The sequence below is a fragment of the Phytophthora cinnamomi genome (genome assembly GCF_018691715.1).
Source record: "Phytophthora cinnamomi strain GKB4 chromosome Unknown Contig23, whole genome shotgun sequence".
Classification (NCBI taxonomy): domain Eukaryota; phylum Oomycota; class Peronosporomycetes; order Peronosporales; family Peronosporaceae; genus Phytophthora; species Phytophthora cinnamomi.
In genome coordinates, this window is record NW_027150956.1 from 1,358,295 (window position 1) to 1,372,458 (window position 14,164).

At 56.4% G+C, this 14,164-nt stretch overlaps 4 protein-coding genes across 4 annotated transcripts; 1 reads left to right on the forward strand and 3 right to left on the reverse strand.

Moving 5' to 3' along the window:
* Nucleotides 1-155: 155 nt before the first annotated feature.
* On the reverse strand, nucleotides 156-926 carry IUM83_05180 (Aspartyl/asparaginyl beta-hydroxylase; the record flags this gene model as incomplete). The annotated part of the gene is made up of 1 exon (XM_067929301.1): nucleotides 156-926. One exon carries the CDS (start codon nucleotides 924-926, stop codon nucleotides 156-158), a length of 771 nt encoding a protein of 256 aa, XP_067794900.1.
* Nucleotides 927-3,979: 3,053 nt separating this feature from the next.
* IUM83_05181 (60S ribosomal protein L31) lies at nucleotides 3,980-4,493 on the forward strand (the record flags this gene model as incomplete). The annotated part of the gene is made up of 2 exons (XM_067929302.1): nucleotides 3,980-4,074; nucleotides 4,226-4,493. The coding sequence occupies 2 exons, from the start codon at nucleotides 3,980-3,982 to the stop codon at nucleotides 4,491-4,493; spliced, it is 363 nt and encodes a 120-aa protein (XP_067794626.1).
* Nucleotides 4,494-5,186: 693 nt separating this feature from the next.
* On the reverse strand, nucleotides 5,187-6,446 carry IUM83_05182 (subfamily a member 2-like; the record flags this gene model as incomplete). Its single annotated transcript, XM_067929303.1, has 1 exon — nucleotides 5,187-6,446. The coding sequence occupies one exon, from the start codon at nucleotides 6,444-6,446 to the stop codon at nucleotides 5,187-5,189; it is 1,260 nt and encodes a 419-aa protein (XP_067794845.1).
* Nucleotides 6,447-7,811: 1,365 nt separating this feature from the next.
* IUM83_05183 (Cyclin-like protein) lies at nucleotides 7,812-9,608 on the reverse strand (the record flags this gene model as incomplete). Its single annotated transcript, XM_067929304.1, has 4 exons — nucleotides 7,812-8,159; nucleotides 8,236-8,364; nucleotides 8,433-8,597; nucleotides 8,667-9,608. 4 exons carry the CDS (start codon nucleotides 9,606-9,608, stop codon nucleotides 7,812-7,814), a joined length of 1,584 nt encoding a protein of 527 aa, XP_067794829.1.
* Nucleotides 9,609-14,164: the final 4,556 nt, after the last annotated feature.

Here is a 14,164-nt window from a genome sequence, read left to right on the forward strand (position 1 = left end):
CATGTTTGTACAGGCTTATGGTTCATATCTATAGGCAGGTGCCTGCTGTGTTGTTGCTGTTCGCTGTCGGCTATTGTCGCTCGATGCTGCTCCGTCCTCCGCTCTCTCTATACCTAGACTACCAGTGGCAGGTATGCATGCCCCGCGTTGTCGCTCTACACCAGGAAGGCGGCGAACGCGGCGCTCTGCGCTGCCTCGGGGTGCACGGCGATGGCATTGAGCATCTTGACGAAGGCCGTCTCGCGCTCCTGCAGCAGCGCCTTGTCGTTGCGGCCCTGCAGGAACGACGTGCCGGGCATGGCCGGCAGCTCGTCCCGGTCCATGAGCTTGGCCATCGCGGCGTGCAGCACCTTGAAGTCGGAGTAGCGCTTGGCCAGGTGCACGCTCTCGCCCTCGGCGTTGGCGCCCGCGATGTGGAAGAAGGCCACGCCGATGCTGAACGCCACCTTCTCGGCCGCGAATGTCCAGGCGGCGGTGGTGACCGTCGCGGCGGACTTTTCCACCACCGCGGACTTCTCCTGCTGCTGCTGCAGCTCCACCTCATCCGCGGCCTCCACCTCGGGCTCGACGGGGAATTCATCGTCTTCTTGGTGGTCCTCCTCCTCCGATGAGGACGAGTCCAGCTCCTCCTCGAACGCCGTTTCTGATTGGGCAGGCACTTCAACTTGGACGGGCTCTTCAACTTGCTCGTCTACCGCGACGGGCTCCTCTTCAACGACGATGGGCTCAGTTGGCTCAGCTGGGGCCTCGACCTCCACCTCGAGCTCCTCCTCCTCCTCGAGAGGCGGCGGCGGGGCGCTCGCGCTCGCCTCTTCGACGATGATCTCGGTGAAGGCCATGTCCATGGAGGCCTTGCCGCACTCGGACGGGGGCGCCGTGATGGGCTCCACGACGACGTCGTTGGCCTTGGAGTGGCTGCAGCCCATGGTGCTGGAATGAGTTGGGAGGGGTGCTGGCTTCGGTCGGACCGGGCAAATGTCGGAATGAGCTTTCGAGGCGCATGCCACGGGCGCCGCGAAGCAGGCAGCGGGTGGATCGCGCGCTTCGGCCGTTGCGCGGATTGGGCGCCCAAGCGGCGCTCCTCCTTCACGTTGCTCAGGCAGTTTTTTCAACTTCAAGTTTTTTCACTGAGACACGAGGCAACGGACGCCACGCCTTAGCTGCAGCCTGCGAGCAATACAATGCATATGCAGGCAGCGCCCCCGAGTCAAGCAGCGAACGCTTTCTGGTTTGCGGTAACGGGCCTGCGTCTTGGTGGGCTTTCGCTTCGTCGAAAAAACTTTTTTTTGGGGTGAGGGGCTGGCTGCAGCTTGCCACGTTGCACGGGGCATCGTGGTCGACGGGCTCTCAGGTTGAAAAGGTGTGCGAGAAGGAGAAGGGAGGAGCTGCCATGCTCCTCACGGAGCAGAAAGCTCTGCGAACCAGTCGCTGCTCGCCACGCGGGGCGCGCTGTGGATCCTTGGCCACGATGACCCCGTACATCTAATGGTTTCGGTCGCCGTTTCTCGCCTTTCATGCAGTCCAGACAGGAACCCCATGCTCGGCACGGCACCCCCGCGCAGCGACACACTGAAAGGCGGCAGCGTTGCTGATCATCGCCGTTGGCGGCGAAGAGGAAGACAGCCCAAGCATGATGAGCTCACTTCAGGGCGGAGATGGCTACAGTCTGTATTGAAACCGACGTCGTATGTGCACCAGCGCGCACGAAACGAGTACGATGAACAGCTCCATCACTAAGGCATTGGGAGAAGGCAAGCTCAAATTGCCGCGAGGGTGGACTTCTAAGGTGCGTTCGGCTAAAACGAAACGAAAATCTGATTAGAAAACCTGAGAATCTCTAATATTTTTTTATCTCGTCGCTTTCGTTTCGTTCTCTCGGGACGACAAGTTTCGTAGGTGCTTTTCGCTACGAAACGGAATCAGAGGGTAAATGTACTGATGAAAGCTAATCGTTGCGAGGGACCTTCAGCACCCGTCGTGCATGCTGCGTAGAGGAGTTTAATTTCGTTTCGTTGCTTCTGCTTAAGCGCTTTATAAGCAATGCGTTCCGAAGGTCCTTTTTGTCGTGCTGAAACTCGTTTTGGTTCTGTAACTTAAAGACTCTAATACCAGTAGAGCCTTATTGTGCGAGCATTTTTGAGGCAGCCTCGATTTGAGTTTTAACCTGGCCGTGATATAAACCGGATGGATAAATATGCTGATGTTTGTATGCGATCAGCAAATCAAACAGTTTTTATCCGCATCGCCGAATTCGCAGATACGGAAAAATTGAGGTACTGTATTAATAATAGCCTCCGTACTCGAAAGCCACGTCTCCCTTACCGGGGCCAATAAAATGTATTACTTGTTAGCTGCGCTGCGCGGGCGGCGACTTTGGGACTGCTGCACCTACTACTGAGCCTAGTCGACGGGGGTTTTGACTCGCCCTCGGCTCATCTTCAGCAGCCTGAAATTCCAATCTCCGTAACTCGAAAGCGGTGTCTCCCCAATCAAATGCATTACAGTTAGAACGATGCTCTTCAGACGGGGCCGTAGTGCCAGGCTGCGCCCCCAGATAAGGGCATCAGATCTCACTCTATAATACTGTAACACTGCTGATGACGACGGGCGTCTGATGCATCTTAACGCGGTCGGCGTGAAGGGCTGTATTCTCGATAGCATTGCGTCGTCCGGAGGATCGTCTCGCGCATTTGAATGCGTTTCGAGGCTATGGTGCGGTAGGCGAGCGCTTCATGGAGCTGTGCGCACTGGACGATGACTGCAAAGCACATTTCCAGTCGGCCAACCTTTCATCTGCAGATCGTGATCTCACAGCCAGAATGGACAATGACCGGAACTCAACGTCCGCTTCACTAGTGGCTAGGGGGGTAACGAACGTTCCACCATCGATCATGCTCCGTTCTGCGTTGGGTGAGCATCTGATAAAACACACACACACACACGAGCGCTCATCCCACCAGTTGTGCACAGATTGAATAACTGCAACGCCGACGAAGTGAACGTCCTGACCCAGTTTTCGAAGTTTCTCGCCTCATACAACGCAATCTCGGAGCTGAATGACGTATTTCTCTAGTTTACTACCTCATCATATTTTACGTTTGAGAAGTTCGAGCATTGCCACTGGGGACACCCTACCTCCAAACGGAGTTGTATTGCGCATTCACAAAACAAAAGAGATGTCGGCGTCGTGTGATGATACAGCGTCGGCAACTACGCAGTGGACGGAGTTGCTTATCAGCGTGATCAATACTGGAACAAGTGTGCTTCCCTCGCGAACGACGCCAGTCGCCACCAGCAATAAAGAACTGGTCACTTTTAACTACACGTCGCACGGTATGGTGAATTCGTCGCTACTTGGCGACGCTGACGACCGCAACGTCACCTGCGGCATGAAGCTGCTGGTGGCGTACATCCGCAGCAATGGCTACCTGCAGCGCCTCGACAAATTGTGCGTGGCCAAATGCCCGCTTTCAACTTGACCGTGCCAACGTATGAGCTGCACAACTGTTTGAGCGCGGACGAAGCGTACGATGGCGCCTACGAATTCGGTTCGAGCTCCAGCTAGACATCGCTGTCGAAAGCGTGGATGGCACAAAATCCAGAAACAAGCGACTGCTACACAGGAAAAATATCAATGACTTGGACGTCAATTTTTTTTTCTCAAACTAGTCTATTATTTTATTGTGTATTGGATTGGGTGAGTTCGATACACTGCAAAACAACTACCCGCGGAGAATAAAAGCCCAAGCAGGCAAAACGTTTCGACTCGTTAAAACACCAACCGTACTTAATAAAGCGCCTCCTCCACACCACGTCCACTCGACAGGATGTGTACCCCATTTCTGGTACGCCTTTTACCGGTTCGCGTCGGTATTTGGGCCGAATCGGTTGGCTGTGCCTAGCTGTGCTCCCTGGCGGCCTCCGCCAATGGGCCCGGGCCCAACATTCGGGAAAAGCTAGCTCACCAGGAACACTCACCATGGTCAAGGAAACCAAGACTCGCAACACCAAGCGCTCGCCGGACGTGGTCGCCCGCGACTACACCATCAACCTGCACAAGCGTCTCCACGGATGGTATCCTTTTTCAACCCCTCCTGCATTTCCACGCATAGTCCATGCTTGCATTCCCCTCTCGGTTCGCCGTAGCTCCCACCTTGGAGACTTCCTTGACTTTCTCTCTGCTCTGCGTTGCTCCTCCTGCGCTTGCTATTGCGTGAACCCACAGCGTGTTTAAGAAGAAAGCCGCCCGTGCCGTGCGCGCCATCAAGAAGTTCGCCCAGGTGACCATGAAGACCCAGGACGTGCGCATCGACTCGAAGCTCAACAAGTTCATCTGGTCCAAGGGTGTGCGCAACGTGCCCTACCGCGTGCGCGTGCGCCTGTCGCGCAAGCGCAACGACGACGAGGACGCCAAGGAGAAGCTCTACACGCTCGTGCAGCACGTGCAGGTGGCCAGCTTCAAGGGCCTCCAGAACGACACCGTCGACGAGTAAGCAGCTACTGGGATGTGGAGCCTTCTGCGCGTTTCCCTAGGTGTCGGCTCTCTCGTCTCTTTCGGGGGTTGAGTGGTGACTTAAGGTATCACGAGATTCAGTGAGAGTGAGAGAGCAGGCGTCCAGCGTGAACTTCCTTCCTTGCCGGGGAGTGGAAGCGACTCGTGTTGAGCTCTTTGCGTTAAGAATCAATGCAAGACGTTCCCATTTGCGGTTTCCCACTTCAGTTTGTATCATCTGGCCTGGTCTTGGCGCTAAGCGTTGGTACGAGGTCTTGACAGGGTCTCATCTGTCATGGGTACTCAATGCCCGCTTCAATTCGTGCGTGTTGGGGACCATTTTGAGATAAAGGACTGCTGCATTGGCAGCTAATCAGCTAAAGCTGCAGATAGCGTGTCGTCAATCCAGTACAATAGATTGACACGTTAACATAGCATTGCGCGTTAGTGTTGTCTTCCGCCGGAAAAGCTGCGGTGGCTGCACAAGGAATCCTAAAAACTGTTTTGCATTTTTTCTCTCTTTTCTTCATGTTAACGTATGGTTCGCTACTGGAAAGCACTGGTGCAGTGATCACAACAAGACGTGGTTCCGGCTTATCAACTCCCGGCCGCGCGCCTCCGGAGTGCAACACAGCGCCGCACACAGCGCCCTCGTCCTCTGCCGAGTCTAACCTTCCCTCCCGCACGCACGCGCCTACTGCTGCTGGCACTGCACGCGCTGGCCGCCGCGCTCCTCGTCCGAGTCGTAGGCCTCGCGCTGCTGCTGCTCGGCCTTGGCGGCCTCGGCGTCGAATTCCGACAGGAAGCACTCCTCCGACTCGGCCACGGGCGCCAGGGGCGCGGGGGCCGGCAGCGTGCCCTTGAGCATGCTAAGCTGCTTCTCCGAGAGGCTGCCGCTCTCCGGGAACTGCACCTTGAACAGGATCACGAGCTGGCCCTTGACGAACGGGTTGCCGTGGGTGGGCATGCCCTCGCCGTGCACGGCCTTGAACTGGTTGGGCTTGATGATCTCGCCGGGCCGCGTCTTGATGTGCAGGTGGCGGCCGTCCAGGTGCTCCACGATCATCTCGAAGCCGCAGAGCGCCTCCACGAGGCTGATCTTCTTCTCCATGATGAGGTTGCCGCCCTTGCGCTGGAACGTCGCGTGCTCCTTCTCCTGCACCACGAAGATGATGTCGCCGGGCACGGTGCCGGGGGCCTGGTCGGCCTCGCCCGAGAACGTGATGCGCTGGCCGTTGCGCATGCCCTTCTCGATGTGCACCTCCAGCACCTTGCGCTCCTTCGTCACCTTCTTGCCCTTGCAGGCCTTGCAGCGATCGCTCTCGCGGATGCTCTTGCCCTGGCCGCGGCAGTCCGGGCACACGCTCTGCATCTGCTGCACCATGCCGGGCGCGATGTGGCGCAGCTGCACGCGCATGCCGCGGCCCTGGCACGTGTCGCACGTCTTCTCGGCGCCCTCGGCGCCGCCGCGGCCCTCGCAGCGGCTGCACAGCACGTCGCGGTTCACGGCCAGCTTGACCGTCTTGCCGTTGTACAGGTCCTCGAGCGACACCTTGAGCGGGTGCGTCAGGTCCTCGCCCTTCTGCGGGCCGCGCGGCCGGCGGCCGCCGCCCTGGCCGCGGAAGAACTGGCTGAACAGGTCGCTGGCGTCCGCGCCGCCGCCGCCGTTCTGCAGGCCCTCCTCGCCGTACTGGTCGTACAGCTCGCGCTTCTCCGGGTCCGAGAGCACCTCGTAGGCCACCGTGATGGTCTTGAACAGCTCCGGGTCGCCGCCCTTGTCCGGGTGGTTCTTGAGCGCCAGCTTGCGGTAGGCCTTCTTGATCTCGGCGGCCGTGGCCGTCTTGGCCACGCCCAGCGCCTCGTAGAACTTGTTGTTGTCCACGGGCTTGGACGGGCCGCCCGGGCCGCCCTCGAAGCCGCCGCCGAAGAAGCTCTCGAAGCCGCCGCCGAACATGCTGGAGTGCTGTAGTCTATAAAGGGGGTGCGGGGGTTACTGCGCTAATGTATCAGGCGATCGATCGCTCCCTGCTGCAGGCGGGCGGGGAGGTTCGAGACTGGCTGGCTGGCTGGCAAAGAGGGAGGAAAAAGGGAGCGACGCTGGTGTGCAGCACACCCGGGGGGCGGTCTTAGGAGAGAAAGATGCTGGAACGCCCGCCCCATACAAAAAGCAAGTCTGGCGAAATGGCAAACAGCTGCGCGCCCCGGCTCTGTCCTCGCAGCAAGACTGCATAACCCTGAGAGAACTTTTTACCAGTACTGAGAGTGAAGCCTCTGAATTGAATCTTGTAATTTAATAGACCTGTGATAGAATTCGCGTACCCGACACAATGAAAGCGAAAGCTTCAACAGTAGTACTTCTCGAATTTTCGGCCACGGCGCTCTATTCGGGTCGCTGTACACTTAATGTGGACCGGCACTGCTACACCCTCAGAGGCACCATTCTAGGAGGAGAAGCGCGCTGGACACCTCATCCACGTCGCCGTGGCTTACGTGCTGGCTCCATGGCCTTCAGGTCGTGACAGGAGGGAGCGACTGAAAGATGGCGGACGCACTTTGACGCTCCCCATCGGACGCAGTTCACTGGGCAGCGCCGACGCTCCTGCTGCGCAGTGATGGTGCGCGACAGCTGGCCGGACAAGGTGTTAAACGGCGAAGACGCAGGTGGAGCGTGGAGCATTTTGCATTCGCAAGCGCGAGCGCGAGCTGAAGCGCGCCGATCTCGGTGAGGATCCATGACAACGTGGAGCTCGTTTGTATGGAGCTATCGTTCTCTCGGCGAGACTATCCGATCTGGGATAGCCTCCCGATCTGGGGAGGAGGGAGTTCCGCCTTGCGCCTCGAACGAAATTGGGCATTCTACGACTCTGAGTAGTACATCGACCAGCGGTTTAGCATTGCCTTGGGCAGTCTGTTCCATGCCTCGCGTGTTTCGGCATGGCACCGCCGGAAACAACTTCACGAAGTCTTGCGGCGCGGAAGTGCTGGCGGCAGTGGTGCTACTCTAGTTACGGGTCGACGAGTCCATGCACCACTTGCTCGTAAGAACCCACGAGCATTTCCTCCAACTGGTTGGACGCATTGGGGGTTTGCAGTAGACCGATGCAATGGGAAATGAAACCTGACCTATAATGATGACAATAATACGAGGGAGCCTGCTTCCTGTTGGTGCTACATCGTTCCTGGAAGCTTGTGTGCACGGTTGACGTCGAGACGCGATCTAAGAAGCATGTGCCAGCGCTCCCGAAGCAGTGCCCTGCTCGACCAACTTCCAGCGGACTCGCGGCACTGCCGACCGCTATCCACTCCCCGCGGGGCCTCTTCAAGAAGGCGTACTGTACTGGTCGAAGGATTCCGTCAGCTTGTCCTTGCTGAACGACGGAACTGTGCTGACCGAATGAAACTTGTCCGCCAGGTACTTCTCACTCACGGCCTTCGCCTTGTCCTGCTGCGTGGTCACTATCTGCACCTCGATCGAGTGCAGCCGATGGAGCTCTACGATGCAATCCTGGAGCTCTAACGGGTTGTACTGAGTAACGTGATGCAGCGTTGGCGTCCACGCATCCGTCTCTCCGGTCATTAGGCGTGCGAGATACACCGCCGAAGCCACCAGGATAGAAGGTTTGAATCGCACCATGTGGTAATAGAGTAGTGCAAAGTCACAAAGGTACTGAGGAAAACAAGACAAAGTAGCTGGTAAGAACTCACATCCTAAACATGAAAACACAAAGGTTCACAAAACGTACCGACACCAGCGACCGTTGTTTGTCCGTCGTGCAACCCGCCTTCATGTATCGATGCATAAAGCCGTAGCAAGTAGTTGACGCCACGCGGTACTCAAGCGCATTGAGCACTTTGGCCTCCATGTCCAGCATCTGCGAGAATCACAAAACAGTTAAAAATCGTCCTAACATCACGTCAAGATGGTCACTGCCAGGCGTACCTCCTCCGCCGTGTACGTCTGGTCGGAAATGTACACAAACTCCTCCACGTTGGGGCCGTACACCTCCTCGAACTTTGCAGCAATCATCATACACGCGCATCCAAGAAGCTGAAACTGTTTCCTTGTGATTTTGATCTTCCTGAGGCAGCGGTCCACGAGGTTAACCTGCGATACAGCAAAGTGAGAAACGCAGTCCGTTCGCCTGCTGGGGAAACAGCGCAGCCCAGCTCGTACCGCTTTGTGGAACGTCAGCGAGTCGAGCTCGTACTCCTCGCCGACCTCGACGAGCCAGTCCACCAGGATGGTGCGCATCTTCTCGTTAATGTCGAGCTGCACCGTGCCGATGTAGTCTGCCTCGGGCAGGTACTTGGTCTCGTGCTTCCTGTAGTACGCGTCCAGCTCGCGCACGAGCTTCGCGTGGTGCGAGCTCGTCGTGGGGGACGGAGCGTCGATGTCGCGCACCGCCGCCGCGTACGTCTCCCGGTCGAAGCACGAGCTCCGGTGGTCGAACGTGAACGTGTAGGGCCGAGGGGCGTAGTCGTCGCGTGGGGCAGCAACAACAGCCTCGTCCGCCAGGCGCTGGTCCGGCTCCTGCGTCTCTGGCGTCTCCTCCTGCTGCGCAGCGAGTGGCTCTGCGTCTGCCTGGTTGTCCTCCAGCTTCTCGGGCTCCTGCTTCACCTCGAGCGCCGCCTGGTTGTCCAGCGGCGGCTCCAGCTTGGGCTTGAGCTCCTCTGCGTTCTCCTTGTCGGCCTCCTGCTTGGCCAAGAGCGTGTCCCTGGCCGCGGGCCGGGCCTGGAAGGCCAGCATGCTGGTCTGCACCTTGTGGTGCGGCGGCGGCGGCTGGTTCTCGGCGCCCTCGAGCCGCCGCTTCTTGGCGCGCGCCGCCTCCGCCTTCTTGCTCACGGCCGCGCGCTTCTTGGCCTTGCTGGCGGCCGTGGAGGCCATGGAGCTCTTGAGCGCCGAGTTCACCGTCGAGGCCGCCGTCTTGCGCCGCAGCGACGCGCGCGGCTGCGGCTTGGCCACGTCCGTCGCCGCCGACGGCGCCTCCTTCTTGATGGCGGCGGCGCCGCGCCGCGCGCGCGGCTGCGACAGCTTCTTGGCGTTGTTGCTGATGTCCTGCAGCGCCCCGCGCTTGCGCGTGCGCGGGGCGGCGCCGCTGCTGCGAGAGCGCTCCATGGGGCGAGGCGAGGGCGGAGGCAGGAAGCGGCTTGGGCGAGGCCGCTGGGAAGGCGAATGGGGCTTTTCGCGCGGAGGGGGCGCGGTTACACTTGGGGTTTGTATGCCCAAGGTTTCAAAATTCAAACGCGGACTGAAGTAACACGATGTGGACCACACTCGATACAGCTGTGGGCCACCTTAAGCTACTTCAGTCGTTTTTTACGAACATCAAGTGTACTAGTAAATGCGAACGGACAGATGGCTACACCGTTGCGAAGCTTCAACCAGAAGCGTTCAGTTGACACGCATGGATCTTGCCACTGCAGGTGAGAGCAGCAGTGCCCTCGCATTTGCAAATTTAGCGAGGCTGCCAGCGATGAGGATCTGTACGCAATACCTTTTCTTGTCGGAGCTACGAGATGAAGAGCAGAGCAGCGATGCGGATGTGTAGACGTTGGTCCACACACACCCGCATCCTGTAGGCACTAACTCTTCACAGCCACTGTTCCGCCTTGCAAGCAGTGACGCCAAGCTGCGTCAGGCTGAGGCTTGAGTGGAGTTTGGTTTGTGAGAGAGCTCGCTGCGCTGTGCACCGAAGAAAAAGTGCTGTGCACTATGCAAGTTGCTGTCGAAGCAGCCCGATGTAGCAGTACTGCTGGACTATGGTAGAGGAACCCGGTGATTTGACGTCGCAATCTTTACTCGACTTTGTAGAAGGAAGTTAACTGCGCCGTCGGTGCCCCGGTCAAGGTAGGCTGGGATCAAGAACCGGCTGACCAAGGTGTTCCGACGATGTGGGGATCTCCAACGAAATGTGCAATGAAATGCATTCGGGTTTCAGTTGCCGCTGCTTAAAAAACGTCGACACACCAACGATCTCTACGAGGATACCGCTCAAAGCCTAGATATGCAGACGATGATGGCCAGCGGTGTTCTACGAGCTTTTCAGTGTTTGCGTCGCATGAAGCCAGAATTTTGTTTGCTTATTTGCTCTGCCTTGGACGAGCCTCAGGCCCTACCTTCGAGTGAAAGCTCAACACGAAGCTCATCGTTGGTCTTGCGCAACATCTCGATCAAGCTTGCAGCGAAATGTTTTTGCTGGTCGGTACCAGTTCGTGAAAGTGAAGCCAAAGGCTCAACCCCTCCTACACGCTCAATTTCCTGGCAGGCTTCGTCATTCGTTGCAATTTTCTCGAGTGTGCACAGCGAGCTCTCTTGTTGTTTGTCGGTTCCTACTCGCAGAAGTGCGATCAGGGGCGGTATGGCTCCTCCTCGAACCATTACAGCGCGGGCCGAGTCATTGACGGCAAGATCACCAAGTGCATTCACTGCGTAAACTTTGTGCCGATCGATTTCGTATCGCAGGAGTGAGATCAAAAGCGTGATACATCGGGTTTCATCATTGGTCCTGCCGAGCTCTCCGATTGTTCGCGTGTCGTAATCTTTTTGCTGCTCAGTACGAGCTTGCAAATACGCAACGAATTGCTCGAGACCGCTTGTGACCTCCGTATAAACGTTGTCGTTGACCGCGAGTTTTCCGAGGGTTGACACCACGCTCTCTTTTACTAGGTTACTTCCGGCTCGCATAAGTGCCATCATTGGCGGAATAGCTCCTTCGAGTAATACTTCATCGCGGATGGAGTCGTTGAATGCTAGATCACCCAGTGCACTCACTGCAAATGCCTTCTGCTGATCTGATCCGTTCTGGAGTAGGGTGATTAGAAGTCTAACACCTCCTTTGCGGGCGATATCCGCTCGGACTTCATCGTTGCTTCGTGCGAGAACCATCAGTGCGCACGCTGCATTCTCTTTCTGATGCTCCAAACCTGCTCGTACGAGTGCGGTGAGAAGCGTAAACCCTCCTTCATACGCTATCTCAGCCCTAGTTGCATCTTTGCTTCTTGCCAGGAGATTTCCAAGCGCAGAAATCGCGAAGTTCTTCTGTTCGGTAGTGCCAGATCGGAGTAGCGTTACAAGTGGGGTGATACCTCCTCCCCGCACAATGTCCGCGTGGAATGGCTCTTTGCTTCGGGCGATATTTCCAAGCACACCTGCAGCATAGCATTTTTGCTTGTCAGTGCCGTCTCGTACGAGGGAAATCAGAGGCTTAATGCCTTCTTCGATCACAGCATCCACACGGGCTGCTTCATTGGTTTTGGTGATTGCTAAGAGAGCATGCGCCGCACTTTGCTTCAGCTCATCGGTCCCAGACCTCAATAGCTTGATAAGCAGAACGATGCCACCTTCACGCACGATCTGAACTCGAGCTGCGTTCCTATCGGCCAGGTCTCGGAGTGAACACGCTGCATAGTTCTTTTCCTCATCAGCCCCAGCACGCAGCAGAGCAATGAATAGAAACACACCTCCATCACGTTCAATATCAGCTCGAAGTGCATCGTTGGTTCTGGCGATGGCCATTAGCGCACACGCTGCACTATCCTTTTGTTCAGCTGATCCTACCAATACCAAGGCAATCAGTGGGTCGGTGGATTGTTCACGAGCAATATCGGCGGGGCTCGAGTACGTGATACGGACGAGATTCTCTAACGCAGACTCGGCGGCGGTCTTCTGCTGACGAGTTCCAGTGTGCACAAGTCCAACCAGAGGACTGATTACACCCCTCCGAACAATCAACTCATTAGCGTCTTTGCTTAGAGCCAAGTTCCCCAGCGCATACGCTGCTCGATGCTTCTGATCTTCGGTTCCGACCAAAATGAGGGCCACAAGCGATGCAATTGCATCGCCCTGCATGATATGTGCTCGAATCGTGTCGCTTTCGACGGCAATATTTGCCAGCGCTTCAGCCGCCCACTGTTTTTGCGTTTCATTTCCTCGAAGTAATGCGACCAAAGGCTGCACCACCCCCACATCGAAAAGTCTATCGATGTCACCCCTGGTAGCAATGCACGCACACAAAACAACTGCTTTCTCTTTTTCTTGGTCGCTCCCGATCCTTAAATCAGCCACCACCAATGCAAGCTCAGTCTTTAAGGCTTCTCGGATGCTCTTACGAATCGCAGCGAACTCTGGATTGGTCAGCATGGAGTCTGCGACCATAGACCACTTCAAACATTGCAACGCGTACAATTGAGCGAAGTAAGATAGCTCGTCTTTCATAAAAGTGATAAGTTTCTGCACGCCGTTCACTTTGTACATTAGCGCGCGCTGTTCGTCATTAATGGAAACTCGAACGAGGCATCGCAAGGTCTCTTCAGTTCCCCGTCCAGCAGAAATCTCACCCAAGAGTTCAACAACGCTCATTTTCTCGAAGATGGAGTCCTGTGCACTTCTTGGTGGCACAATTTCAGCCGTTTGGGCCTCAGTTTCGTCCGAACCCAGCTTCGCTTCATCTTCAGCCAGTTCCTTCAGCTTAACAAGGATATTACTGAGGCTGATCCGCTTCGATGGATCCGCATGGGTCATCGATACCACGAGGTTCCACGCATCATCGGACATTTCATCCGGTTTCTCCATTATTCTGCCTTCTCGAAGAAGCTCACGAATACTTTCGTCATCCAAAAACACGAACGGAGGTTCACCGGTCACCGCCTCGACCATACACATTGCAAACGAATACGCATCTGAGGCAAATGTCGGAGCATGTGTTAAGCACTCCGGAGCACGCCATCGTAAGCCTCCCGCACCAAATGCTTCGAGAGCGGTGCTGCAGGAATCTTCGGGTGTTTGCACGACACTCGAACCGAAGTCTGACAATTTCGCTTGTCCGTCAGCACTCACGAGAATGTTGTTCAGTTTAAGGTCTCCGTGTACTACCTGCTTATGGTGGATGTACTCCAACCCGAGAGCTGCCTGGTACAACAGGCCCCACGTGCGCCGTTTGTTGCTTTCGGACCGAGCGAGAAACGATGCAAGGTCGCCATTGGTAGCATCTTCGCACACAATAAACGGAGGCGAGCTCACGTGAGAGGCACCAAACATCTTAATGATGTTGGGGTGGTCGAATTCGTACCAAAGGTTCATCTCGTTCTCGATCTTCTGTTTGCTGTGTCCATCTTCAACTATGTCATCCACTAGAAAGCGTTTGACCACAACATTTGTACTTAATTTCCACACGCCGTGGTGAATGGAAGCGAAGGAACCACGCGCAAACGGTTCTCGCTCGACTTCAATCTCGTCGGATGGCATGAACCACGGGGGCAAATTATCGTCCACTATTGCCTTCGACTGTTGCACAACGGTTGTCATCATAGACTTCAGGAGCTCGAGTGCCCCATCGTTCTGTCGGTCTTTTCGGTGCTTCGTTTCAAACTCCAGCATCATCATAGCTTCCAACTGTGCCCTGGTGCTCTGAAGTTCGCTCATCACTTCTGTGCTGTTACTGAGTAGGCTGGTCATCTGTTCGTGTTGCGCGAGCTGGTCAGCTTCCCACTGCTGCTTCCAGCTCACCATTGCATGCGTCAACCCGAGATCAAGAATTTTGAAGAGCACGTCGACCTCCTCGTTGATCTCGCGCAGTTTTCCCATCATAGTCTGGTGCTTGATAAGGCGGGTGGCGAGGTTCTTCCCTCGATAGCGCTCGAGATACTGCAGGGTCTTGGCCAGAACGATCACGT